This window comes from Conger conger, chromosome 5 (genome assembly GCF_963514075.1).
Source record: "Conger conger chromosome 5, fConCon1.1, whole genome shotgun sequence".
NCBI classification, from domain to species: Eukaryota; Metazoa; Chordata; class Actinopteri; order Anguilliformes; family Congridae; genus Conger; species Conger conger.
Genome location: NC_083764.1, coordinates 17,378,597 through 17,405,905, shown reverse-complemented (window position 1 = coordinate 17,405,905; position 27,309 = coordinate 17,378,597). Strand labels below are relative to the sequence as shown.

At 45.2% G+C, this 27,309-nt stretch overlaps 2 protein-coding genes across 2 annotated transcripts in view; both read right to left on the bottom strand.

Moving 5' to 3' along the window:
- Nucleotides 1–21,510, bottom strand: part of LOC133127968 (collagen alpha-1(XII) chain-like) — a 33,345-nt gene extending 11,835 nt beyond the window's left edge. The window contains exons 1-12 of the mRNA XM_061241122.1: nucleotides 21,394–21,510; nucleotides 14,023–14,255; nucleotides 13,094–13,338; nucleotides 7,095–7,341; nucleotides 6,543–6,736; nucleotides 6,331–6,434; nucleotides 4,473–4,622; nucleotides 4,270–4,389; nucleotides 3,932–4,096; nucleotides 3,487–3,633; nucleotides 2,466–2,605; nucleotides 416–545 (exon numbers count right to left, since the gene is read on the bottom strand). Coding sequence (XP_061097106.1) covers nucleotides 416–545; nucleotides 2,466–2,605; nucleotides 3,487–3,633; nucleotides 3,932–4,096; nucleotides 4,270–4,389; nucleotides 4,473–4,622; nucleotides 6,331–6,434; nucleotides 6,543–6,736; nucleotides 7,095–7,280 — 1,336 coding nt within the window. The 5' untranslated portion in view covers nucleotides 7,281–7,341; nucleotides 13,094–13,338; nucleotides 14,023–14,255; nucleotides 21,394–21,510. The remainder of the gene's footprint in view (nucleotides 1–415; nucleotides 546–2,465; nucleotides 2,606–3,486; nucleotides 3,634–3,931; nucleotides 4,097–4,269; nucleotides 4,390–4,472; nucleotides 4,623–6,330; nucleotides 6,435–6,542; nucleotides 6,737–7,094; nucleotides 7,342–13,093; nucleotides 13,339–14,022; nucleotides 14,256–21,393) is intronic.
- Nucleotides 17,084–19,895, bottom strand: LOC133128296 (uncharacterized). The gene is made up of 2 exons (XM_061241683.1): nucleotides 17,448–19,895; nucleotides 17,084–17,218 (listed from the first exon to the last, which is right to left on the bottom strand). The coding sequence occupies exons 1-2, from the start codon at nucleotides 19,893–19,895 to the stop codon at nucleotides 17,174–17,176; spliced, it is 2,493 nt and encodes an 830-aa protein (XP_061097667.1). The 3' UTR covers nucleotides 17,084–17,173.
- Nucleotides 21,511–27,309: the final 5,799 nt, after the last annotated feature.

The following is a 27,309-nucleotide window of genomic DNA, read 5'->3' as shown; positions in this document are numbered from 1 at the left end:
AATCACTACAAGACGTACAAAAATACATTTTATTTATAAATTTTCTTTTGACAAGTTGTCGATACATTTATCGTTTTTGTTACAATTTTCAAAGATTACACAAAGAAATTCTTTGTGTAATCAGTAGCAGATCGAGTGATAGTGCCGGCCAGCAGGGCCTTAACATCCCAGAGTATTCAAAGAGTACTTTGTGCCAGCTCTGACCCAACAAGACAACACATGGAAAATATGAGTCAGAGGTTGAGATGTGCTTGCACGACTGTGACTTTTGTAGAAAGATTTAAACCCAAATACTTGGTCTGAGGAGTAGACTCAGTAAAGTGATTTCAACGATGACTTCTACAAAATGAAAAGAGTCTGAAAGAAAATGGGAAGAAAAGGAAAGAAAATGAAAGATAGTAAATAGTAAACTCACGGGTGGTTTCTGTGCCTTTCAATGGCTCACTGCTCACATTCCCAGAGACGGCGAAAACTTTGACAATGTACTCGGTCAGAGGATTCAGGTTATTGAGGACCGCAGTGGTCACTGTTCCATTGACAGACATCTACAGAAAAACAGAGGAAGTTAAGTTTGGGCCCGGAAAGATGTTTTCCTAACACCGCCGTGCCAAAGATAACAAGGGATTACACTTCCACTAACCTGTGCCACCATTGGAACACATCGAAGTGGAAGTGGGCACAGAGAGTTGTATCTGTTTCTGGTTCTCTGGTACTTCTGGCCTTAATTATGTAATTGGCCCTACCATTTATGCTTTTCTGCATTTCTTGATGAGTGCATGAATGACAGACAAAGGCTCTTCTTCTGCTCATATATGGAACCTTTCACTGTGATCTAATCTACTGTAATGAGTGAACCCGTGTTGGTGTGATGGAGGGGCTGGGCGGAGAGCCAGAAGCGACCGAAGGTGAAACCCTCCTAAACAAACACAAGGGCGTGCTCGTCACTAAATACCCAGAGGTAACAGGAATTGAGGGATACGCAGACACTAGAAGGACTTTCTCCTTTGTTTGATTATTATTTTAAGGAAACAGAAAAGAAGCCAAAAACGGCTAAGCGAAAATAAAACTACCCTTTTAAAAACAGGGCGAATGACCCAACCAAAAGCAGTGCCAAACAATTATGCACCGGCAGTCACAGACCGAGGAGATAAAATAAAAATACAACCTAGTGATATAAAATTAGGCAAGAAAATAAAACCTCGAGTCGTAGCTCTGGACCAAAACACAAACCAAAATATATACCGGAGGACAACGTCCTCCAACCACCGGCTCACACGAGCCCAAAAAAACAAAAACCCTTGAGGAAGATGTCAGCGAAATAAACACCAGCTGAACACCTTCCTTACCTTCTCTGAATTACTCTCTAGTTCTAAAGACTAGAGACCACACACTAGCACGATACCTGACTCTCAGTGGCAGAGTCTACCTGTGCGTTACCGGCTTAGTGCAATCGCGAACGGTTGAACACCAAAGCACTGAAGGATAGTCAGTGCCGTTCTTAAATACCCTTAAGGGAGGTAATTCCCCTGGCGCTAACAAGGAACAGGTGGTCACAGTGGGAATAACCTCCCACCATGACAGTTAATACAGCCAATCAACTCATGTAGCCAGGGCAACAAAAACCCTGGCCCTCCAGGACAGGAATTACCCACCCCTGCATTGGCGTAATGCCAATCAAATTCCACATTCATTGGTGCTTTGCATCAATTATCAGTTATATAAGCTGTTTATCAGTTAAATGAACACGCTGTGCTCTGGAAATAGTTAATGTAGAGGTGCAGTTATACGAAAACAAAGAAACACTTCAACCACACTCACTTGCTACTATCCCTTATGTACTGTCATAGCATGAATTAAAGCACAAATAAAATCAAGCTTTATTGTATGACTGCGCTTCCCATAAAGTGCTGACTGACGCTAGATATTTGGTAGACAAAGTAAAAACTCCTGTGTTCTGCCAACTAGATTCAGCAGGTCCGGCAGCAGTTAGAATAGGGGTGGAAAACAGCCAACTCCAGGCATCTGGAGAGAGGGGACCTGGGGTTGAACCTCAGACCGAGCTAAGTAACTCATGACAGGTGTGTCTAAATGAGACACAACGCCACAGATCTCAGGCATGGGAGATCAAACGAAACCAAAACCCGCCCCACCCGGACACAAAGTTTGTTAGGAAAGTTTGTTAGCACCTGATAACAACTGCCCGAAATAGTATATCAGACACTCGACTATGTGTTCGGTTTCAGATCCGTGACACATCCAGTCACAAAGTGGGCGTACATCTGGTCGAGGGCATTCCAAACCCTCGCCTGTCAACTTTTATATCGGTGGGCAACGGGGTTTCAGAATCCTGGGAAGTTTGAATCAAAGCAGTCAATCGCTTTTTTCAAAGTTTGAACTGAACTGCCAGAGGTAACGACAGGGGCAGGTTCGCAGCTGGAGGGGTGAAAAGTGCGGTGCTAGCTCACCTCATGAGTAGGCCCCCCGACCGCGATCATGTACTCCAGCCGGTACTTCTCCACGGACCCTGCTGGTGCAGTCCAGGTGGCGCGGAAGGAGCGGTGGGTCACCTCAGAGGTCTCCAAGTTGGTGGGTGGCTCCGGGCCACCTTGGGTGAGAGCACACGGTATGTGAGTTTGACCCCTGACTCCGGGGCCACACATAGCGCCCCTGTTTATTGACTAGAGCTTCGTAGCCAGCGGGGTCTTCAAGGTGCAATAGGTAAGATTTTTGTGTGAAAACATTGTCACAAGACCATTGTAAATCCCTTCCGTCAATGTCAACACGTTCACAGAAAAGGGGAAGGGATAAACAGTGCAGTGGTTTGAGGGTGTTTCTTGCTGCAATTCCTCCCTTGGCTGTTAGGAGTCCGAAATGACCTCTTGTACCTTCAACTGAACTCAATTACACACATTATCCTAATTTCAAAATCATAAACAGTTCTTTTAAATTTGATTAAAAAAGGAAAATGTTCAATCCAAAGGTTTCCATAATTTATCATTTATTTTTCCTTTTTAACAATGCAATTTACACAACACAATCTGTTAGGCTTTTAGATTTATTTCCACAGAAGTTAATCTTCCCGTTTTTTCTGTTGCGTTCTGTGTGAGCCAAATCACAAAGACATTAGCGGGTCTCAGCGACTCTGCTACTCCTGTTTATGAAGCGCAGAATTCAGTTCAGCACAATCTGTTCTGCCTCCTTAAAATAATGGCTGCAAGACAGGACCGCTTTTCTCACAGTATTCTTATACAGCAGTTATTGCTGCTGGCATTCAAGAATGTCAGCTTGGCTTCATCACATCCGTGTGTCTAGCTGCCAGGGCAGCATAAATATTTTAGATAAATGGGTTTCTATGACAGTGGTGCTGCCAATATCATGATGATCTTGTGACATTTTTCTTTGTCCCTCAGAATGGAGATTCTTATAGCGTATAGGAGAAAGAGGGACAGTGAGACAGAGAGGTGGGGTTTGCTGAGGCAGCTTTACCTGAACCTTTGACACTGTTACACAGGTTGTCGGTGAGTCCGTCCACAATGTCCTGCAGGAAGGAAAAGTCTTCCACATTGTACATGTGGATATCATCAGGGTCTGAGGCAATGGACCTCAATTCATCTTCATCCGCATTTTTGACACCTAAACAGAGAACATTCTCTTTTCAGTTCTTCTTACCCAGCCGAAGTGCAACATAGCCAATAATACCTTTACACTCATTTATGACCCATTCGCCCATGGACACAGTCAAACACGTAGAGTATTTTTCCATTCCAAAGTTCATCACTGAAACTAAGGGGAAAAAATTTATATAATAGTCTTCTAACCGCTTCCAACAGTGTCCCTCAAGCAGTGTATCAACCTGAGGACACAGGGAACTTATATTCAATTGAAAAGCAATGGAACTCTTGAGCACTAATGGTTCAAAATCATTACCCACCGACTGCATACAGCTCAATTCCCTCCTTCCGCAGGTTTTCAGAGTTTTTGATAATTTCGTCTTGAGATTTGCCATCAGTGATAAGCACACCAATCTTTTTAGAGTCAGGTCGCAGTCCCACATTGGGTCTGAAGTTGTTCTGGAGGATGTAGTTCAAAGCAAGGCCTGTGAAAATAAGCAAGAATACATTGTCTCTGTAAATCAGACACTGGAAATACATGCAATTTATATCCAGAAAACCAATTTTGTATAGCTTTATATTTACATATTCCCCACCACTTCCCCCCAAGGTGAATACAACCACTCAGGAAATGTATAAAGTGGACATGATAGAATACCTGTCATTGTGTTGCCTCCTTTATATGGCAGGTTGGCCACAGCATCCAACAATTCCTTACGGGTTTTGTAAGCATTCAGATGCCATTCGGTCTTGGGGTCACCGCTGTACTGAGCCAAGCCTGCAATGTCACGGTAAACACACATGACTTCACCATTAACTGAAATAAAACACTCCTTTAACTGTAGCAAACAGAACACTGACCGATCTGAACCAGGTTCGGGCCAATATTGAAGACGCCCACCATGCGACCAATGAACGCACGGATGGTCTGGAAGTTCTGACGCCCGATGCTCCATGAGCCATCCACTAGCAGAATAATGTCTGCTTTGGCACTGGTCTTACATTTGATCTCTGTAGGACCACAGGACAGTTAGAGTTAGAGTTTGAGTCAGAAAAACAACTACACCCAGGTGACTACATCCAGTCCTCTGAGCACGATTCAAGCTAATTTGCCAAATTACTTCGGTGAGAAATTAAATAAAAAGACAGAAAGAAAATAAAGTTGTAAAGGATGAGCAATGAAGGAGAAGAAACTGAGGTAAATGATGTCAAGCAACCAAAAAAACGGAACAGTTCTTCATACATTTTCACAAACAATCACTACAAGACGTACAAAAATACATTTTATTTTTTTCTTTTGACAAGTTGTTGATACATTTATCGTTTTTGTTACAATTTCGAAGACATTCACAAAGTAAACTTCATCCCATGTTTCTCAATTTCTTCCCGACCCATTCCTCCAGGAGGTAATTCACCAGCATTTCTGGCTTGAGGCTTGGAGAAGATTCTGGAACTATTATGGAACTCATCCCACAGAACAGCAAAAGACACTCTCTTGACACATGATATACGAGAGGCTCATTTGTGAGAATTATTGCAGATTCCTCATCTGTACAGTGATCACTTCTGCAGGCACCTGCAGGTGAAGAGAGGATTTCTCCTCCACTGTGTAAAAGCATAGATGCACACTTTAGACATTACACAATCTCCTCCGGTCTCAGCAATTGAAAAAATGTAAGAATATGAATAAACCTGATGTCCAATAAATTATGACCAATAGTTATTTAAGGCTATCACAGTCACAGAAAAAACTTCAGTAAAATAACAGATTTTTTAATTTATTTTTTATTTTACTGAAGTGAAAGCCTTTTAATAATAAATAAATAAATAAATAATAGTGCATACATCATATTACTGTGTAGTACTTGACTTGAACTTCTGGAAACATGCAATTACATGCCAGTCCAAAGTGTGATTTAGTTCAGTCCAATTCCCTCCAAAAAACTGCAGCAAGGAAAAGGCCACAACCAAGGAATGCGATTTTCTTGAGGGGAACAGACAGAGAAAATGAGGCCCTCCTTTTTGTAATTAAAAAGTTAAGTGTTTGAGCATTACTTCACTGTCGTCTTCGCTTTGTTCCTACACCTCTGGGATGTTAAGGCCCTGCTGGCCGGCACTATCACTCGATCTGCTACTGATTACACAAAGAATTTCTGCCCAAGGTCACCAAGGTCTCTGGAGGCTTCTTTGAAAAGCATAACATTTTCCTTGTCTCATACAATCCATGGTTGCCCAGTGTTGTAGACTTTTCTGGGTAGTCAAACATGTGTAATTGCAAACAGATCATTATTATTCTTTCCATTCTGCCTTATGCTGAGAAAAAAATCAACCCTCTGTGTCAAGAAACCGTGAAACTTTCAGACCAGAAAAGCCGAGCTGGTGGAATATTAAAATATTACTTTGTGACAGTACAATCAGGTTTGAGGGTAGTGTACAGATCTTTTTAATGGCTATTAATAACAGAAGAAAGAAAAGGAAGACAAAAATATTACGGGGCAGAGTACATGTTGCATTGTCAGTGAAAGTAAATTCCGATATTCATTTTCATATTTCATTTCACGTTTTACTGAATATAATGAACATTATTTTGATTTTACTTAAGTTGTAGAGGATTTACATGCAGATAACTTATGTAGATGAGCTTTACATTGTTTGTAGCACACAATTTTTCTTCAAGTGCATTCTGTCGGTTTTGAAGGGGGACGCCGGGATGTTTTACCTGGCAGATTGATGGGTGGGGGCTCAGGTGCGTCAGAGAGGGTGGTCTTCTCCTCTCCAGCCAGTGGCATTCCAAACACATTCACAGAGAGCTTTGTGCCAGCTCTGACCCAACAAGACAACACATGGAAAATATGAGTCAAGAAAGAAAAATAAAATGTTTATGTATTTGGCCACAGGGATCACATTTTAAACCTATGAATGCCTTTATACCTGAGCTCTTCCAGAACCACTGTGTTGTCGTATGGTCCAACGAGCAGCTCGCCAAGGTCTACATCGTTCTCGCTGGGGTCAAACGTCACTTTTTTACCCTCGCACATCCCCTGGGGCGGGGTCCCAGCTAACCCGAAAACTGGTGTTTGTTGGCTCTGAAGTCTGGAGGTTTCTAGGACCCTTGAAAGGTGAAACTAAAGGGAAAGAAAACAAACAAGAATAAACTGTTATTCACAAAGCACAGGAGGCAACACAAAAATATGAATCGGAAGAATTTTAATTGAAACAGACTTTCTCAGAGCGGAAATTTTGATTCGTGACTGAGGAAAAGGATCAGTTTCACCATCACTGGCTCCTTAAAACGTTACATTAATGAGCATCAACCCCAAGCAATATCATAGGGTAATCGAAGGAGTCTTGTGCAGCTACAATGAAGCGCATGAAGTGCTGTTGCCATCCTTGCCAACCCCCCAATTCCACAATGCAGCAGCAGAGTTCCTTCTCTCATGTGGTGAATTATAGACCAACGTAAGTGTCATTCCTACTCCTTGCCTTGCTTTTCCTTCTCCTCGCTTGTAGATCGGGTGCACCGTGATGTCGTAAGCGGTCAAGGGCTGCAGCTTTTTCAGGACCGTGGAGGTGGTGTTTCCCGGCACCTTGGCCGCCAGCTGTTTCCCTCCCATCTTGGGTCGGTACGTCACCCGGTAGCTCACCACTTTGCCCGGCGCTGGCTGCCATGTTACCTTCATGCTCCTCTCTGTCTCCTCAGACTCAGCCAAAGTTTTGGCACCCGCCAGAGCTGAGAACACGAAGGAGAACGAGAAAGACTCTGGATTAGATAAACTAGATAATCATCTAGACTGTAGGCCTAAAGTGTGGCCATGATGTGTCTTACTGCATTACGGAATGTCTTTGATTAAAAAACAGCTTTACACTTCTAAAAAACTTTTACAAATCCAATTCTAAGAAAGTTTTTGTGCAATAAATTTAAATATAAGCTGTCTGAAAGCTTCTGATTCCAAGAAATATCCAGACAACTGGCTCTCAATGTAAAAAAAAACCCATAAATTTCTAGTCTTCCAGTGATATGCTGATCAATCCAAATAGATCCAGAATGTTACCAAGATTCAGTCGATCTCACTGTATGTACAGAGTGAGATGGCAAAACCGATGGTGCTTAAAGATTGTTTTCCGTTAAAAATGTACTTGACTTGAGCGCCAGAATGAATAAACAGGGCTGAGGCACACGTTTCTCCATTAATGTATTTAGTCTCCCAAAACCCCCCTCCTCCCAATAATGGACAACAGACGGTACCGATTACGTCATGTGGTGCACACATGCATCGTTTAAAGCGGTGCCAGCACTGCGGTGTCTTTCAGCAAGATCAGGTGAAAAGCAAAGCAAGAACAATGACGTTATCTCTGCAAGCACATTTTCCACAGAAAGCCCGACAGATAATCTTGAAAAATCCTCATTTCCAGAATACTGGTCTGGATGAACATAATGTGGAAAAACAGGTCGGGACTGGGTCACCTCATAGAATTATAGCTTCATGTTCTTCTGATTGGTTTTGAGTGATTTAGGTGCCTTGCTAAATCTCGTTGCTCATTGTTAAATCCTGCTACCAAAAAAGCGGTACCATCTCTTGGTTTAACTGTAACATAGAACTTCACTGACACTGACACTAAGACTCCTCAGGGCCTGGGCATAGGCCATTCCATAGAATCATCTTTCTGAAGACCTAATTAACCTCAGAACCACTAAGCTGTGAGAGTTATGGTCTGTGGTCATTACATGCAGATCTGTGTTGTGCTAATCAACTAGTGCCTTCAAGGCGAAAAAGACTAGAAAGTTTCCAAATGTTTTATATATTTAATGAAATAACTTCAGTTCCTCAGTGGCATTTTAATGAAAGGCCCATTTCTGACGTAGGCGTGCCGTTAAAATATTATAAAGCCAACAGTCTTTTTGTTTGTTAGGTCATTTTGTTTACGACTATCCAGGAAACCAGTGTTACCCCCACTGTGGCTAAAGTGTAATTGTTTTATAGATCTATGCAGGAGCCCACCTTCAAAACTATTCTGCAATGCAGGGGTAACACTGGAATAAGAGGCACCTGGCTGGTCATGAAGCTGGTCTAGCTGGTCAACCAGTTAGTGTTGGTAGCTTGTCTGAGCTGTTACATAGCTTGAGCTAGTCACAACATGTCAAGCTGGGAGCTGGTCTGGCCTGGTCAACCAGCTAAGCCATGTCAAGCTAGGAGATGGTCTGAACTGGTCAGCTACCAGCTGCTTCATAACCTTGAGACTTGAGCTGTTTCTTTCAGCAGGGAATACAACCAATGGGCCCACTATTTACCTGTTAGGCCTACCTCAATGAGTTCTCCCTCCTTACTATATGCTGTGTGAGTGAATGGATTTCTGCAATCCGTTCTGGCCCTGCCCCAATTGTGATACATACCTCTTTGGATGTACCTCTATGTCACATCATGTCAATCAAGATATTGAGTGAGAAAATTGTTGACCACAAGTTGGATAGCCACCTGTTATGGATCAATAGATCAAAGTTGTTCTATGTCACTGATGCGTCCTTGTGAATGCCATGCTCCATTTTGGGGGCACATTGCAGCTAACATTGAAAACAATAGTAAAATAGTAAAAGAAGACGACAGTGACAAAGAACACATGATAAAAATGTCCAAAATAAGTTGTTGGGCTGTGTGCACAGCCATGGTATTGAAAAACCCAGACTCAGACCCAGGTCCAATAGCTTTTGCTAATAATATAATGGAAACCCCGAAATACTGTACGCGCGATGAAAACTAGCCTGCTGCTGAATGCAATGTTTTACAACTATACAATACATGTATAGTTTAAGACTTTGGGCTCTCCGTAGGCGCACCACAGTGACATCTCGGAAGCAATGAAACTGATGTTTATTTTTCCAGCTAGCTAGAAATATAAGAGCATGCTACCCGACCAGTAGAATCTAGTTAATTTTACCTCACTGTATCTCGCCAGCCTGATTCTGGGTAGCAATGTAACATAATCTGTCAACATTTTAGTTACTTTTTTGTAATATATGAAAAACTATGTCATATTTTTAACTTCATACAGCTAATTTTGTTGTCGGTTCACTGGGCCGACAGCAGCTCAGGAGGTAAGGAGGTTGTCTGGCAGTCGGAGGGTTGCCCGTTCGACCCCCTGTCTTGGGCAAGACACCTAACCCCAAAATGCTCCAAATGAGCTGACTGGTAACTGGTATCACTGTATGAGTGAATGAGAGGCATCAATTGTAAAGCACTTTTTTGTAGGTAAGCTGGGGAAGTCCCCTTAACTGCTTGGAAGGCTAGCACCAATGTTTTGAATTTGATGCGAGCCATGACAGGCAGCCAGTGGAGGGAAGTAAGCAGGGGGGTGACGTGTGAGTATTCCCACTGGCTTCAGCAGAAATATTTTCCTTTGTAGCCCCTGGGATCATGACGTAGGTGGAAAATGTGTTGCTCTGATCTATACTACATGGAACACTGCCAGCACCTGATTGGTCACATAATTATTTATGCAAATGAGATGAACACACTCCACCCAGAAACAATTTTTCAAAATTGTGCAGTAGGCGGACACAGGCTGAAATAGTGCTTTTGTAGTTTGAGCCATGGGTTCCTTTGGAGGATTTCCCATACTTTTTTCCCATAAGGATTTTGATTTATGCTGAATATATGGTCGGTGGTTAACATACTCTTAAAGAGAGTTTCAGGTTTGGTCTATGACATAAGTTACATCCCTTAATATTGCAAACGTGCGTTTCAAAGCCGTTATGTGTGTTAAGAAGGTAAGTTGCGAACAAGTTGCTATATAGAGACTACAACGATAATGTTGCTTGGTATGGAACTTGAGACTGTTGTTGTAGTTTCATTGTAGAAACTGCAACTTAACATAACAACATAGTAATACATGGATTAGACATTAACGGCTGCAATCTAACTTGTAGAACAAAATGTGAAACACCCTTAAGTGTACATTAACCACAGACCTTATATTCAGCAGAAATCGAAATCACTTTGGGAAAAAAGCGTGGGAAGTGGGAACCCATGGTGGAAGAAACTTTTGGGTTGGCCTACAAAAATATGGCATCACTGCAATACTCTATTACTCTAATAATTCAGAAAAACTGAATACAAAATCATGTAAAGATAGCCTTGCTTAGTTTGTTTACATATTTCTGTGTGCAGCACAAGACTGACAAACACATTGATTCCTGCGTCCTTTAATTTCCTATTTTGCCTTGAGATCATTTTTTTCTCACAAGCTGGTTTCTCAAAGTATAGGGTCCACAAAGTGTTCAGTGAAACCTTGTGGTCTAAAAAAGTACAGTACAGTGGCACAAATGACATCAGCATTCTAGTTGCAGCCTAAGAGTCAGCCGAGTATTCTCCATGTGGGAGTCAACTCCAGGATCCTGACTCAGCTGTCCAGGCAGAAAAATGTCCAGTCAGTTCAGGGGACTGAGTTAATGAATGGTGAAATCAGCCTCACCGCCATGGGAAAGAAGGCCACTGGAAAATGTCATGGTCTTTGGGCTTTTTACATACGAATGAATGAAACCAATTCAGCATTAAAGAGGCGTTTTTTTAGAAAGACGACAGGAGATATACCAGGTTCAGGTTCAGTTGTGCTAACAGAACAAGGTTACAAAGATGGTTGGAAATGTCTTAATTTTCAGGAAGCATTGCTACAGTGTCATTCATGCATGGAATAGCTTCCATCCATCCATCCATTATCTTAACCCGCTTATCCTGAACAGGGTCGCAGGGGGGCTGGAGCCCATCCCAGCATACATTGGGCGAAAGGCAGGAATACACCCTGGACAGGTCACCAGTCCATCACAGGGCACACACACCATTCACTCACACACTCACACACTCACACACCCATGGGCAATTTAGACTCTCCAATCAGCCTAACCTGCATGTCTTTGGACTGTGGGAGGAAACCGGAGTACCCGGAGGAAACCCACACAGACACGGGGAGAACATGCAAACTCCGCACAGAGAGGGCCCCGGCCGACGGGGATTTGAACCCAGGACCTCCTTGCGGTGAGGCGGCAGTGCTACCCACTGCACCATCCGTGCCGCCATGGAATAGCTTGAATAGCCAAATGATTAGACCTGCAGTCAGAATCTGATTCCACAAGTATAGATAATAGGCACAGGATAAATATAGACACATAAATGAACAAACAATAATTTGCCAGTGCTATGCACTCAGAAACCCTTAGTTGTTGAACATTTTTCCAACTTAATAAGCAGCCAAATATTACCTGCCATTTTCTTTGTACATATCACTTATTTGGACACAATGGCAGCCCTTGGCACAAGTAACTTTAACCTCACCTCGCTTAACCTCATTTCACAGTGCTGCTCTTCCAAGCCTCACCCATGTACAGCCAGATAATAGCAGTGATTAACCATTTTTAATCAGGGCAAACATGACTTGTCAAGCTAGTGTTGCCTCTTCAACAAAACCACTTTCAGCTGGGTTTAAGTACCTGTATCTGATAGCACAGTTTAGTGACCTTTGAGTTAGCTGACAAGCCGCGGAGGATTTGTTCCTGGGTATTTTATTAATTAAAGGATACGGTAGTAGGCAACCTTAACCAAAATGCTTTCCACTCCCCATGACCCACTAGAGTCAGTTCTAACCGTTAAAAGAGCTATAAGAGAAACAGATGTCTTCTCTAACCGTTTGTTATTTCTGTCTTCCTACAGGTCAGCCCTTTCAAACTGCCTTGGAGACAAGCAACACATAACACTTTAAAAAGAGAAGTTGTAGCCGCGGTCGCGCAACAGGCTAAGACGCAGCAGACTTGCGGTTGGAGTTTGCTGCAGTTGCACACCGGGGACCGGGGTTCGATTCTCGCTCCAGCCAAAAAGCCAAGTTTGACCGGCTCACGTGGGGCAGCAATAATTGGCTCGCTGCTCCAGAGGGAGGGACTTGGCAGGGTTATTAGATCGCCGCACAATAAGCACCTCGGGCGCCTCGGAATCACGGCAACGGGCACGAGACGAGACGGCTTGAAGAAGGCGTGTTGCTCTCATTCGGGCCGCCGAGGGACGGGGTACGGGCGGTACATCTAATACGACTACCTCCAATTGAATCAGACGAGGTACAATTGGCTACCAAATTGGGAGAAAAAGGGAAAAATCTGGAAAAAATTTATTTAAAAAAAGAGAAGTTTCTCACAAGTATACTTTAAAGTACATTAATACTGTGTAGTTAAGAATGACAGCTGGCGAGCGTTCAAGAGCAGTGTGTGGGACTGTCATTGGCATTGCGATTCTTGAGCCAGGAAAAAAGTGACACTATTAATCTACGTGTCCATTTCACTGTCTCTAAATTACTATTCACCATGTTACTATGATGATACTGGGGAGTGAAAATAACAGGATACAGAATCTATACCATAAGAGGGAGAGAATGAGAGTAGTCAGCCTTGTAAAAAGAGATCTCTCGCCTCATATTGACTTTTTATATTTGAAATGAATACCTACCCTCGAGAGTGGTCCCTCGTCCGATCAGCGGGTCACTGAGGCCGGTGGAGTAGCGGGCGGTGACAGACAGGTTGTACTCGGTGGCGACTGCAGGTTCTTCAGCAGTGCAGCCGGGGTGTTTCCCTTCACAGAGATCTCCTTCCTCTCTCCTCCCACCACAGGCTGATAGGCCACACGGTACTGCAGCACGTTGCCTGGCACCGGATCCCAGGTCAGCCGCATGCTGGACATGGTCTCGTCGCGGACTTGCAGGTTAGTCGGAGGCGAGCGAATTGGAAGGCACAGACAGAACACAATTCAAGGTTGTACCCTGCTGAAAAAAAAAACAGCTCTGCTCTTGACCAGCTCCATACCGAACATGGTTTGACCAGCACAATCTATGTTTTGAAACAGTTGCCAGATGGTCATTTCAAGCTGGTCATAGCTGGATTTTACTCCAGGGTACTACTCAGGTAATCAGAGTTGATGTTATGGAGTTTCTCCAACAACTAAACAGATCCTACCAAATCTCACAAATTTGAATATTAAGGCCTGCATTCTATCAACATCTGTTCTTAATTTTGAATGACAAAAAAAAATGTTTATCATGCACTGCTTGGTGAGTTAAGAAAATGTTTTGCCAACTGTGTCTTTGGGGCATAACAATGATTGAATACAAAGTCAAAATGTTAATATTGCTTCACAGGTGGTCACACGTTGAAAAATAGACCCACTACAACACAAAGCACAGATATTGTCTTATCATGCTAATATTCATCACTTATCATGCTAATATTATCATTTCCTTCCCCTTTGATGTAAGCATTATAACTTCAGAAACTAATATCAGAATTACTCAAATCAAACAGATGGCCTTGTCTACACTGCATGGAAAACCACGAGACATGGACAGAGATCAATTTTAAGTCATTAATTAATTTGATGCACACCGAAATACACACTCGAGACCATGATCTTCAGCTTCCTGTCTTGCAGGAAACACATGGAAAAACAAACACCCACCCCCCAGGCACTGAAATGGACACATATTCTCCATTTGGGTCTTCTGCATTTTTGAACTGCACCAAGTAGGACAGAACGTTCGTGCTGTTTGAGAGCCAGCTGGCCCGGAAACTTCTGGATATCACCTCTGAGAACGTCAGCAACCTTGGTGGAAATAAACCTAAGAAGGGAGACACATCATCTCATTATAATATTTACTTAATTTTTTACTGTAGTCTTTTGCATGGAAATTGCAAAATGAAATTATATAATGCACAATTGAAGTTTGACTGAGTTACGCAACACATTGGTAGCACCGAATACCTTTAGGACTCGTAATGTAGATTGACTCATGTTTGGCTTACTATTTCCCCTCAGTTTGGTTCTGAGAAAACTAGGCATGGCATGTGTGTAACACATTGTGGCCCAAAAGCAAAAGCAGCTTGTGGATACTGAGAGAGGATGGTGACCTCGGCCTGATTTAAATTCCTTGGTCATGACAAAAGCGTAGTTTGAGAGACTGACAGTTTTGTCAAGCCCCAAGCCATGAAAAAGCTATAGGTAGGTGTAGCTTTCAACTGGAGCAAAGGTCACAGGACTGTAGGCTGGTGTGGCTTGAGAATTTGTGGAATAATTCAGGTCAAAAGAACAGCTAAGCTCTCGTTGCTATAGTGTTTATAAACAGTTATCAATAACAGATTATGTAACCAGTCCTGAGGGTTCCAAGCACATGTTTCTTTGAGACATTATCATTAAGCTAATAAAGATAAATTTACAAATCCAAATAATGACGTTTGACAGCTGACTAATGCCATGATGAAATATAGGAAAAGGGCAGTCCTTCTTTCCTGAAACTTTCTGGTTGGAACTTATGTGCTCAGACTTCTGTCATTGTTAAAGCTATTTAAGCATGTACAGTATGACATGCACCTATGGATATTGAGTAAAACATATTCTGACAACATCCTTACGTTAGGAATGCATACGTTACATATGACAAGTGAATAATGAATAATAGTGCACTTGGATTTCTTAACAAGATCCTGCCTGCCGCAAAACGAACTGTGGCGCCCCGTGGGGAGAGAGAGACAGAGAGAGCAAGAGTAGTTCCTCAATCGGTAGTTTTAATGAGGTTCTGGTGTGCCTTCAGGGCACTTTTACAACGTCCCCAAACAATAAACTTCCTTTCTCAAAAAACGAAAAAAAAGTCACCGGCCAAAAAATTAGGTTTCCCGGTCCGTCGGTGGTTCGGGGTGGTCCGTGCCGGCGGCGCCTTTTGGTAGGGCCTCCGAAGACCCGCTTCCACCGTGGTGTCGTTATTGGCTTTCCCGTGGCTGTTTCCTCCTCACTGGGCTTCGCCTCCGTTTCCCTCCGTACTCAGCCCCGCTCTGTGGTTGCGCCTCGCCTTTTGTACGGCTCCGCTCTCTCTCGGAGTCGGTCCGGCTGCGCCTGTCCAATGAGAAGGGTTAATTGTCTCTTCCTCACATTCCCCACGCGTCTTTCCCCGTGTCGCTGGCCATGGTTCTGACTCTCCTCGCCGGCTCTCGCTCCGGTGCGGCTCTGTTAGATACGACCTGGGGAAATACACGTGGTTAATCACTTTTCCTAGCAGAAGCCGCCGGCGCACGGGCCGTTCCACACCAGTGGTGTACCGATTTCCGATCGGGCCACCACATTTCCTCCCCCTCAGCTCCACGCCCTCGGCGGGAGCGTCACCAAAGAGGCCCTCGTTCATCCGGGACAGGGCATCCGCGTTCCCTTGGAGTCTCCCGGCTCGGTGTTCCACCGTGAATTTAAAACTTTGTAGTTCTAAAAACCATCGGGTCACCCGGGCGTTAGTGTCCTTACACCGATACATCCATTGCAATGGGGCATGGTCAGTTATAAGGATAAATTCCCTTCCTACCAGATAGTATTTTAGCTTCCCAACTGCCCACCTTATGGCCAGGCACTCCTTCTCCACCGTGCTATAATTCCTCTCATGCTTCAGCAATTTCCGGCTGATATAGGTGATCGGGTGCTCGGTGGCGTCCTGGATCTGGGATAGGACCGCACCAAGTCCGGTTTCAGAGGCGTCGGTCTGCAAAACAAACTTTTGGGAGAAGTTAGGGGTGGTCAGTACTGGTTCATTCCCCAGGGCGGCCCTCAGGTCTAGGAAGGCGCGGTCGGCGGCTTCGGTCCATGTCACCGTGTGCCGGTGGTCTTTCTTGGTCAGCTCGTGCAAGGGGGCCGCTCTGGTGGCAAAGTCCGGTATAAACTGCCTATAGTACCCCACTAGGCCCAGGAATGTGCGCACTTGCCTTTTGGTGGTGGGTCGTGGCCAGTTGGTGATCCCGTCCACCTTTTGACTCTGGGGTCGGACGCACCCTCGTCCCACGGTGTGGCCCAGGTAGTCGGCCTCCTCCAGGCCCAGGCGACACTTAGCCGGGTTAGCTGTCAGGCCGGCTTCCCGGAGCGCCCCGAGCACCGCCTCCAGCCTCCTGAGGTGGCTTTCCCAATCAGCGCTGTGAATGACGATATCGTCGAGGTAGGCAGCAGCATACTCCCTGTGGGGCCTCAGCAGGTTGTCCATGAGCCTCTGGAAGGTGGCGGGGGCTCCATGCACTCCGAAGGGTAAGACGCGGTACTGGAACAGGCCATCCGGGGTGGCGAAAGCCGTCTTCTCCCTCGCCTGGGGGGTCAGCGGTACCTGCCAGTACCCCCGGGTGAGGTCCAGGGTGCTGAGGTAGCGAGCGGGTCCCAGCCGCTCGATCAGCTCGTCCACCCGGGGCATGGGGTAGGCGTCGTACCGGGAGATTTCGTTCAACCTCCGGAAGTCGTTGCAGAACCTCCAACTGCCGTCCGGTTTTGGGACCAACACTATCGGGCTGGACCAGGCGCTTTGGGATTCTTCTATGACCCCCAGGTCCAGCATCCTCGCCACCTCCTCCCGGATGGTCTGCCTTCTCGCCTCCGGGATCCGGTAGGGCCGCAGTCGAACCCTCCTTCCTGGCTCCGTGACGATGTCGTGGTGGACCTTGGTAGTCCGGCCCGGGAGGTGGGAGAGCACATCCCGGTGTTGACTCACCAGCTCGCGGAGGTCTTGGCGCTGCCGGTCGGTCAGCAGGTCTCCCGTGGCCACTTCTGGTGTTCCGGTGGCGCCGCCTGTGGTTAAGCAGAGGGGAGCCGGGTCGTGCACGGGTTCGTGCCACCTCTTTAGCAGGTTAATGTGGTACTTTTGGAGCTGGTGTCTCCGGCCCACCTGTCTTACCATGTAGTTCACTGGCCCCACCTTGGCTACTACTTCATAGGGCCCATGCCATTTGGCCAGAAATTTGCACTCATTGGTGGGGATCAGCACCATGACTTTATCCCCCGGCTGAAATTCTCTCACCTGGGCTGTTCGGTTGTACAGTCTAGCCTGCTCCTTCTGGGCCTGCTGCATGTGCTCCCGGACCATGGGCCAGATTTTTGCCATCCGCTGGTCCATAGCTTCCACATGTTCCAGGAGGGTGCGTTGTCGGGACGGCTGCTGCTCCCAGGCCTCCTTCGCGAGGTCCAGTAGCCCTCGGGGACGTCTCCCATACAGCAACTCGAAGGGCGCGTACCCCGTGGATGCCTGTGGGACCTCACGTATCGAAAATAATAGGTACGGTAATAAATGATCCCAGTCCTTACCGTCCGTTGTGATCATTTTCCTCAGCATTGACTTGAGGGTTTTGTTAAACCGCTCTACCAGCCCGTCGGTCTGGGGGTGGTAGACGGACGTCCTCACTTGTTGGACCCGGAGTAGGCGGCACATCTCCCTCATCACGCCCGACATGAAACAGGTCCCCTGGTCTGTCAGGACCTCTTCCGCAATCCCCACCCGGCTGAAGAGGAGGAACAGCTCCCTCGCGATGCTCTTCCCCGTCGCGGCCCGTAAGGGTACGGCCTCCGGGTAACGGGTGGCGTAATCAACGATTACCAGGATGTAGCGGTGACCCCGGCTGGACTTGGGCAGGGGTCCCACTATGTCCATAGCAATGCGGCGGAAGGGCACATCTATAATGGGGAGGGGGATTAAGGGATTGCGATACGTCACCCGGGGGCTGTGCAGTTGACACTCCGCACACTGTCGGCAGTAGTCCTCCACTGCCCGTTTGATGCCAGGCCAGTAAAAGCGAGATAGGATCCGCTCATACGTCTTCTCCCTTCCCAGGTGGGCCCCCAACAGGTGGGTGTGGGCGAGGTAGAGCACCTTGGAGGTGTGGCTCCGGGGTACCAGAAGTTGGTCCAGCTCTCCCGGGTCCCTGTTGCAGGTCCGATACAGCAGGTTATTCTGGACTTTAAAATACGGGTAGGCCGGTCTACTCACCCCGCCTTGTGGGACGCCCTCAATGTAAGCAGCGGCCCTCCAGGCCTGGGCGAGGAGGGGATCTTGCAGCTGGGCGGAGCCGAAGTCCGTTGGGGCCCTCTCTAGTTCGGGTTGAAACTCCGAAAACCCCCCCGCGCTACCCCCTTCCGCCTCCAGGGGTGGTGGTGGGTCCGGTCGCTCCGGGGCTGTATCCGTGCTCTCGGTAGGGGGTTGCGTGGTCGGTCCCCTCCCCCCTTGGGGCGAGATCTCCTCCTCCTCACTATCCCCGGCAGGGGCCACCCAAACCGGGTGGGGTTCCCGGTGGCCCTTCCGGCGGGGTCGGGGTGTGTGACTTGGCCTCTCCGAGGTCGCCCTCTCACTCCAGTAGCTGAGAAAGAGGGGGCAGTCTCTTCCCAGCAGCACCTCCACTGGGAGGCTCTCGACTACCCCCACCCTTCCCGTGAATTGACCTCTAGGGGTGATGATGGTTACCTCGGCGGTGGGGTAGCTTCGTACGTCGCCGTGGATGCAGGTGACGGCGATGTCCTCTCCCCGTCTCCCCCCTGCTAGGGTTGGTCTCACCAGGGTAATAGCACTCCCCGAGTCCAGCAAGGCCTCCGCGTCTTGACCCCCGATCCGGACGGGTAGCCTAGGGGCGGCAGTGCCCTTGTGGGCCCAGCACGTGGTGAGGTAGTGGCAGGGTCGGCCCGTCTCAGGTGCAGTGGCCATGGACTCCTCCCTCCCTGGGCAATCCCGGCTCAGGTGGCCCTCCCGGCCACAGGCGAAGCACCGTCTGGTCTCTCTCCGGCGGAGTCCCTCGTCCCGGTCGTCCGCTCTCCACCGTGGCCTGGTTGGTGGCTCCAGTCGGACCGCGCTTGGGGTTCTTCGGGGGCTTTCCGTTTTGGTTCCCCTGACCATCTCTTGGGCCACCTGGTGGTTCTCCAGGAGGTTGACCAGGGCATCAATGGAGCGGGGCCCCTGCTGGGCCACATATTTCTTGACGTCCGGGGCCAGGGCTCGGACACAGCGATCCAACACCACCCGGTCGAGCAGGGGCGGCCCGTCGCCCTCGACTAGCCAACTTTTGGTTAGCCTCCCCAGGCTCATCACCTGTCCTCGCGCCGGGAGGGCGGGGTCATAGGCCCATTGGTGGAACCGCTGTGCCCTGGCGGGGAGGCTGTAGCCATACTGGGCTAAGATGGTGGCTTTGAGGGTGGGGTAGTCGTGGGCTTCGGCCGGAGGCAGTCCCCGGTACGCCTTCTGGGCCTCCCCGCTGAGGAATGGGGCCAGGAGGGAGCCCCAGGCGCCTTGAGGCCACTTCTCCAGGTAAGCCGCCCGTTCGAAGGTCTCGAGGTAGGCCTCAATTTCATCGTCCGGGGTCTGCTTCAGCAGTACGTCTTTGGGCGTCCGGTGGCTTGTTGCCGGGCTGGACTTTTGGCACAGCTCCGCCACGGCTTTCTGCAGGGCGCCTTGTGACCGCAGTAGAGCGTTGATGGCGTCCTCCATTTTTTTTTTTTTTTTTTTTTTTTTTTTTTTTTAATTGCTCTCTCTCTATAGCTGGGGTCTCTATGCCCGCATTCTCCACCATATGTGGCGCCCCGTGGGGAGAGAGAGACAGAGAGAGCAAGAGTAGTTCCTCAATCGGTAGTTTTAATGAGGTTCTGGTGTGCCTTCAGGGCACTTTTACAACGTCCCCAAACAATAAACTTCCTTTCTCAAAAAACGAAAAAAAAGTCACCGGCCAAAAAATTAGGTTTCCCGGTCCGTCGGTGGTTCGGGGTGGTCCGTGCCGGCGGCGCCTTTTGGTAGGGCCTCCGAAGACCCGCTTCCACCGTGGTGTCGTTATTGGCTTTCCCGTGGCTGTTTCCTCCTCACTGGGCTTCGCCTCCGTTTCCCTCCGTACTCAGCCCCGCTCTGTGGTTGCGCCTCGCCTTTTGTACGGCTCCGCTCTCTCTCGGAGTCGGTCCGGCTGCGCCTGTCCAATGAGAAGGGTTAATTGTCTCTTCCTCACATTCCCCACGCGTCTTTCCCCGTGTCGCTGGCCATGGTTCTGACTCTCCTCGCCGGCTCTCGCTCCGGTGCGGCTCTGTTAGATACGACCTGGGGAAATACACGTGGTTAATCACTTTTCCTAGCAGAAGCCGCCGGCGCACGGGCCGTTCCACACCAGTGGTGTACCGATTTCCGATCGGGCCACCACAGAACGTTTAGTTACACAATTGTCACGGTATGGGAGCTATGATGGGAATCTTTGCAGGACGTTTAGTTAGAGAAGTACTTGCTGTATGTTCACATGGACAGCACAGATTGCCTGTGAGATCCTGATATAAAGTGCCTTCAGAGATGATTGAGCACATTAAAAAAAATACTAAGACAGGCTGTATAAAAAATACAGAAAATTGTGTTATTGATATATGGGGAAATTATATTATTTTTCTTCTTGCTAGGAGATGTTTTTTTTTTTTTTTTTTAAGTAATTGCACTCGCTGTTTCAGCCTGGCTCCACCATCTACACAATTTCTTAAAAATGCGTTCTGGGGTGGGCACAGTAGATGTGCCCATCTCATTTGCATAAGGTATTCTCTAACCAATCAGTAGCCGGCAGTGTTCCATTTCGTATTGATCTGTAACAGCTGGCAGGACTTTGAAAACCACTCTTTAACTTAAAGAGACAACAACAGAGGCTTTCAACAATTTTCCAATTGAATATCTGATTGACATATATATATATGATGTATGTACATATACGTATGATGTCACGATTCGGGCGGGGCCAAAGTGCACTGCAGATTGCTTTTTTCAAAATTTATGTGCAGCAGAACACACCAACCAGTTTTTGTAAGCCAAAATTATAATATTTCAGAAGTGTTGAAATAATGGCACGGATTAAAATATTTCACTAAGCGGTAGGCATACAAGCATGTTTTCAGCCAAAAACATCTCAACAACTGTTCTACATTCAACAAATGCTATCTATAGTGTCTTAAAATATCCCAGTGCTTACTCCTTTTCTTAATATTTAGAAGTTCCTGCTCAATTCTCAGACAGATGGACTGCGTCAATTCCTTGGATATCCTCTGGAACGCGTCACAGTCCTCCACAGTGTAGACGTGGGTTTCCTTCGGCTCGCTAGCAATGTCCTCCAATTCCGAGCGGATGGCATCCTTGACACCCACAGCAAAGATCTCCACATCGGTACTCCTCAGTCTCGTGGCCGGATCCTTGAAGGCATCTGAGGACTTCCCGTCCGTGATGAGGATCGTGATGCGTGGCACGTTGGTTCGCGCCCCTCTGGCTGAGACAAAAATATTCTCCCTAACATAGGTCATGGCCCGCCCCAAGTTTGTGGAGCCTCCTCTATATGGGAACGTCCGTACCGCCTTGACCACAGTGTCGAGGACATTGTGCGTGTTCAGGGCAAACTCGGTATGTGGGTCTCTACTGTACTGAACCAGACTGATCTGGACCTTGTCTCGTCCAATGTTGAAGGTTTTCACCAGAACATCGAGGAAGGCTCTCACTTTGGCGAAATTGGCCAATCCTATGCTGTACGAGCCATCAACCAGGAGAACAACATCTGCTTGTACATCCACACCGAGTGAGCATTCTGCAGTTTTCCGTCTTCCGTCTACTGGAATTCATTAGCATAGGAAAGACAAACATGGTAATAATAGGAATTCAACTATATCTAACTATAAGAAATAAAGTGAAAACTTCTTCAATGGTGTTTTAAACACCACTTGCCCTTTCACCTTGTTTGTTGACTTCAGTGTGTACTGATTGATCTGATTGTGTAGATTCGCCATCTTGAGCTTTTTAACTAGGCAGACAGAAAATCCTCACCTACAGAGACCTTCATTGGCTGGGTCTTCTCCGTAGCCATGATGGGTTCGCTGGGCATCAGACCGTTCAGGGCGAATAGGCTGATCTCATACTCCGTTTCCGGGGACAGGTCCCTCACGGTCACAGAGGTCTGACTGGGTCATACATACAGCTCCTGTCGCTTGCTGCCCACTAACATCGGGACCATCTGGACTTTGTAACCTGTGACATCCCCCAAGGAGGCATCCCCCATCATTCTCATGGACTTAGAGGCTATCTCTGTGACGTGCAGGTTTGAGGCCAGTTCCACCACTGGGGTCAACAGCAAAAGACATAGGAATAAAAAACTTTTGCTGCTACCATCTTATTTTAAAAAGAAAAATAATCACAAAACCTTTCCATGGTATTTTATGTTCTTTTACATAGAACCGTGTATCACTCGACCTTTCTGGAACATTCTGACTGGCTAAATTTAAATAATTGAGATGAATCATGTGATGCTGACTGCAAGCTTTGATCCTGTGAGTCCTGTTTTTACTCTAGCAGTCAGTAGGGACGTTTTGATTTACCGAGCGGAATTAATCTCTCCATAGTTCATATTTAAAGCTGACTTTTTTTTCATTACTCCCAGGACCAGTTAAATGTAAAAAAAAATGAAAGAATTAAGCAGCAAACGTATCATAGCTTGTCCCATCATAAAATCTCTCAGTCACTCCTATTTGGCTCATGTACCAAGACAAACTAGGTTAATTTTGGGAGACGGAGACATTAAAAAATTTACTTTGACAACAGACCTCAACTTGCTTGTAATAATACTGCAACCCATTGTGCATAGCTCATTGCGTCAGTACATCTGGCCCTGAAGGACATTTTCCAGGCAGGAAAATGTGTGATCTAACCCCAGCCATTCTGCATTCTTAACTGAGGGGAGAGGCACATTACGCTTGTAAAGTTCTGATCTCCTGATCAGTTGCGCTTTTCCACTTCTTTTCGAATTTCAGGACTGGGTTTGTTCGAGGCAAGGTGGGACCAAGTAAAGGCGGTTGCTATGGCTGTTGGTTTCCTGGTTTTCTTCAGAGCATTAGATAAGAATGATCAAGGTCTGATATGTAAAGTTTTGTTTGAATTCTGACACGCAAACGTTTTCTGTGTCGAATACATACCCTCAAGAATCCCACTGGATCGTAACTGGAAGACTGTACTAATGAAAAAACACTAATATAATTGTAATATACTCACTAACTGAATGTGCCATCTGTGGTTTTCTAGAAGGTCCACTACCGCTGCTTGCCTGGACTGAAACACAAGAGAAGTGACAGTTAGGCCAATTGTTGCGTTGACCAGCACTGTCATTGACAGCATATCAAACACCATTTTATGTCAGCTCTGGCACAAAAGTAACTCCTGTAACACAATCTTTGTAGGCATTTGTTTTCTTTGAAACTTCAGTAGAAAGCAAATTTGTCTGTAAAATATGTTACAACAATGATTAAAATAAACAATAAAAAAACATTGCTTAAGAAACTAAAGTAGCACTCTAAAAACTCAGAGGCCTTACATTGAAAAGAGGTTTTTTTGCATAAACTTCATTGCGGTGTCTATCAGGCAAATAAAGAGGAACAAAAGAGAAATAGAAAGAGCAAATAACCATTTCCTGTGTGCCAAAACTGTATCAACCTACTGATGATATGCATTGTTATATATTGCTCTAAGAAAATCAGACTTACTTGTAATCTGGCCAGAGATGGGCAAACTTTCCACTGCTCCAAGATAGGAAGTAATGGTAACAACGTATTTTAGATCGGTACTCAGGTCTGTTATAGAAGTCTGTGTACTGGAAGCAGGGAGTGTTAGCTCTTTAGTCGGTTCATCTGAAATACAGAGATCACAAGCCAATGACTTTCATACAAAGAGATGGCTACCTCCACTTGTATGCACCTTCACAAATTAAATCTTATCATTTTGATAGTGCTGGTATTCAGAGTTTTTGTGAGAATATATATAATACACCAGTAAAATGAAACATACGTTGGACCACCATACACTGGGCCTGAGGGTATGGGTATAAAACCAATCATTATTGGCATTTGGCAGACACTCTTATCCAGAGTGATGTACAGTTGATTAGACTAAGCAGGAGACAATCCTCCCCTGGAGCAATGCAGGGTTAAGGGCCTTGCTCAAGGGCCCAACAGGGAGGTTGATGTTGTTCCCCAGAGCAAAGTTAACTACCATAAATATTCCAGTAAAAGTCTCCTCTCTATGAGATGACTGGCTGACTGGTTACTCCTTCAGTCCCTGCTATGCAAATAAATTAAAAAGATACAGTAAGAGCATTGTTGGAGCATTTATCTCAACAACAAAGATAAAATGGCCAAAATGGTATTCATTTTCATAACAATATCTGTATCTTTTTTATGTCAGTATATGTATATGAATTAAACAAGGGTTATTTTGTCTACCAGCAGTGAGTGCTTCAGTGGACTAGCAGCGCGTGACAAGGGTTTAAAATAGCACCAAGGGAACGCTCATGCAAACCTTATACAGGCTTCCAACACAAGCAGAGTGCGTAAGCAAAGAAGAGCCAAATACCACCTACCTGTGTCAGAGACCACTTGTATTCTGAAGCCCTGTATCCTTGACAATGGTGCCTTCCATGACATTTGTACTGTGTTCTCATTAAGAATTTTAAATTTCAAGTCTGAGGGGGGTTGAACTGTAAACAAGAAACAAACCAGTATTAGCAATAATTCCTCATTTGTTCAGAAAAAAAAGTTATTTAATAGTAAAATGTATCATGATAAATTTAGTCAATGCAATGCATTTGTAATAATGTGTTCCCAACGATAACCACTTCAGGGCTGGGCTGAAGGTTGCAAGTTCATTGTTGGGGCGGCGACGAAGGTAGCGCAATGTGTGAAGAAGCAGCTCCGAGAGACCATTTTGGCCCAAAATGACCTCTGTCAACAGCTCAAGCACAAGAAATACACAAAACACACAATACACAATAATTCTGCACAAAATCCCCACAGCTGTAAAGATCAAATGTACTATCTCACACATGCTGAGTGCAGAAAACACAACACATGCCCAACTAGCCAACATGGGTAGCTCCCATGTAACATAGGCTAATTGAAACAGCAGAACATAGAACATTTTTCAAATCGTGGGTTATTGATTATACAATGGACTCACAGTATGCCAGATCATTCTGAAGAGAAACTGAGAAACATCCGATCTACACATTTTTGAATCTCAGCTTCTTTTGACAGTTACATATCAAAGAGTCACATCCATTGCAAAACTCTTGAAAGAATACAGTTTGTCAAAGGTGGCACTTGTGTACTTTCTTTTCTGTCAAAGAGATATGTGAAGAAAATACAAAATCTAGCACAATAAAATACAAAGACGACAGTTGAAATACGAACATATTTATACAAAAAAGAAAAATACAACACATACAAAAAATATCAAAAATAAAATACTATAGCAGTATGGGCAGCTGTTTACATTGAATCTGGTCTTCCTATCATCATGCAAATGTACATGAAAAGTTGTTTGGAACAACTTGAAGCACTTGAAAAATATCTCCATGTACAAGAAGGACCACACACACAGACCAAAATAATATTTTAAAATGATATTCTTCTGTATTCCACCTCGTTCATGCAAGACATGCTGCATTTTTTTGTATATTCTCATTATATACTATAAATTACATTATTATATACTACAAATTCATGATCACAAGAAATCTTAATAATGAGAATTAAGAAATCTAGAAAGGGAACTTCAATAAACAAATTGCTAATTTGCTAGTCCTTTGTTATATTACATTAAGTAATACAAGTATAGTACAGATATATCCAAAGAAAACAGATGTTAGTTGTAATGTTAAATCCAAGGTAATTAAAGCAATGTTATTGGTGTGAGTAAATTATCCTCACAACTTAATGCCCAACATATGTATATTGCTAAGGGGCAAGAGTTGATTAGAAGGAGAACTTAAGAGGCATGCAGAGACTGGTGTGAGAAGTGGGATTTTGCCATATGAGAAGCATGCAAGCTGCTTGAAATGGAGGCTTGGAAGCAAGAATATCATTCTAAAATACTGTTGAGAAGCTCAACAGCTAAGAACAAATTGAACACACAGGCAAACAACAAATGGCCTGAGCGACAGCCGGATTTGGCACGTGGACATCGAAAAGGACGATCACCAACCTGGCAGATCAACTCAATTGGCGTGGGTTCCTGTCTCCAAAAGGACCAATCCCATGTCCTCCCGCACATTCAATGTGGGGGGTGTCCATCACAGCTCAATACCAAGTTTATGTGCGCGCGCATACACATACATTCACTCTCACATTCCGGAACATACTCTCTTAGGACTGTAACATTTTCACGCTGACACCGCATTTTTTCTCGGCACAAGCATCCATACGATTTTATTTATTGATAAAGAGATTTGTGAATAAAACTTTTCATTGTCTGGTAGTAAAGTAAATGTTCCTAAAAAATTTTTTTCCTGTGAGTAAATATTTCCATTCTGTTTCCCAATTTCACAATATAACTTATTAGCTCATATCAATGTTCATATTTTCTGCACAATGTCAACTACTATTTTAAAAGTAATGTGATTGTATAAAACTTTGCTTATCCTTTCGACTGTGACATAATGAATCTTCCAAAAATATACATATTTGTGAAACTTAACAAAGAATGTAACTTTTTAAGAAAAATGTATACATTTTGAACGTGAATAAAGTTTTATATTGAAATAAATGCTGCTAAAAACATTTATAATAACATGTATATGTGGATATTCAATTGAAAATTTTAATTAATATTTGGCAAATTATATGTGTAATATTAATTATATAATTATATTATTATAATTTAAAAATATTTTCTATAACTGCCCCACAGTGATAGCATTGAATGACTGTTTACCAAAGTACATTGAGTCAAACTTGCTTGCCAGTTGGCCTAACTAGTACAGAATGTGGTACCTTCACAATAGGAAAATAACATTTCTTGGTCAACCACAGAATAAATCTCCAAATGGCGCCCCCTGGTGTCAAAGATGATACACTACAGA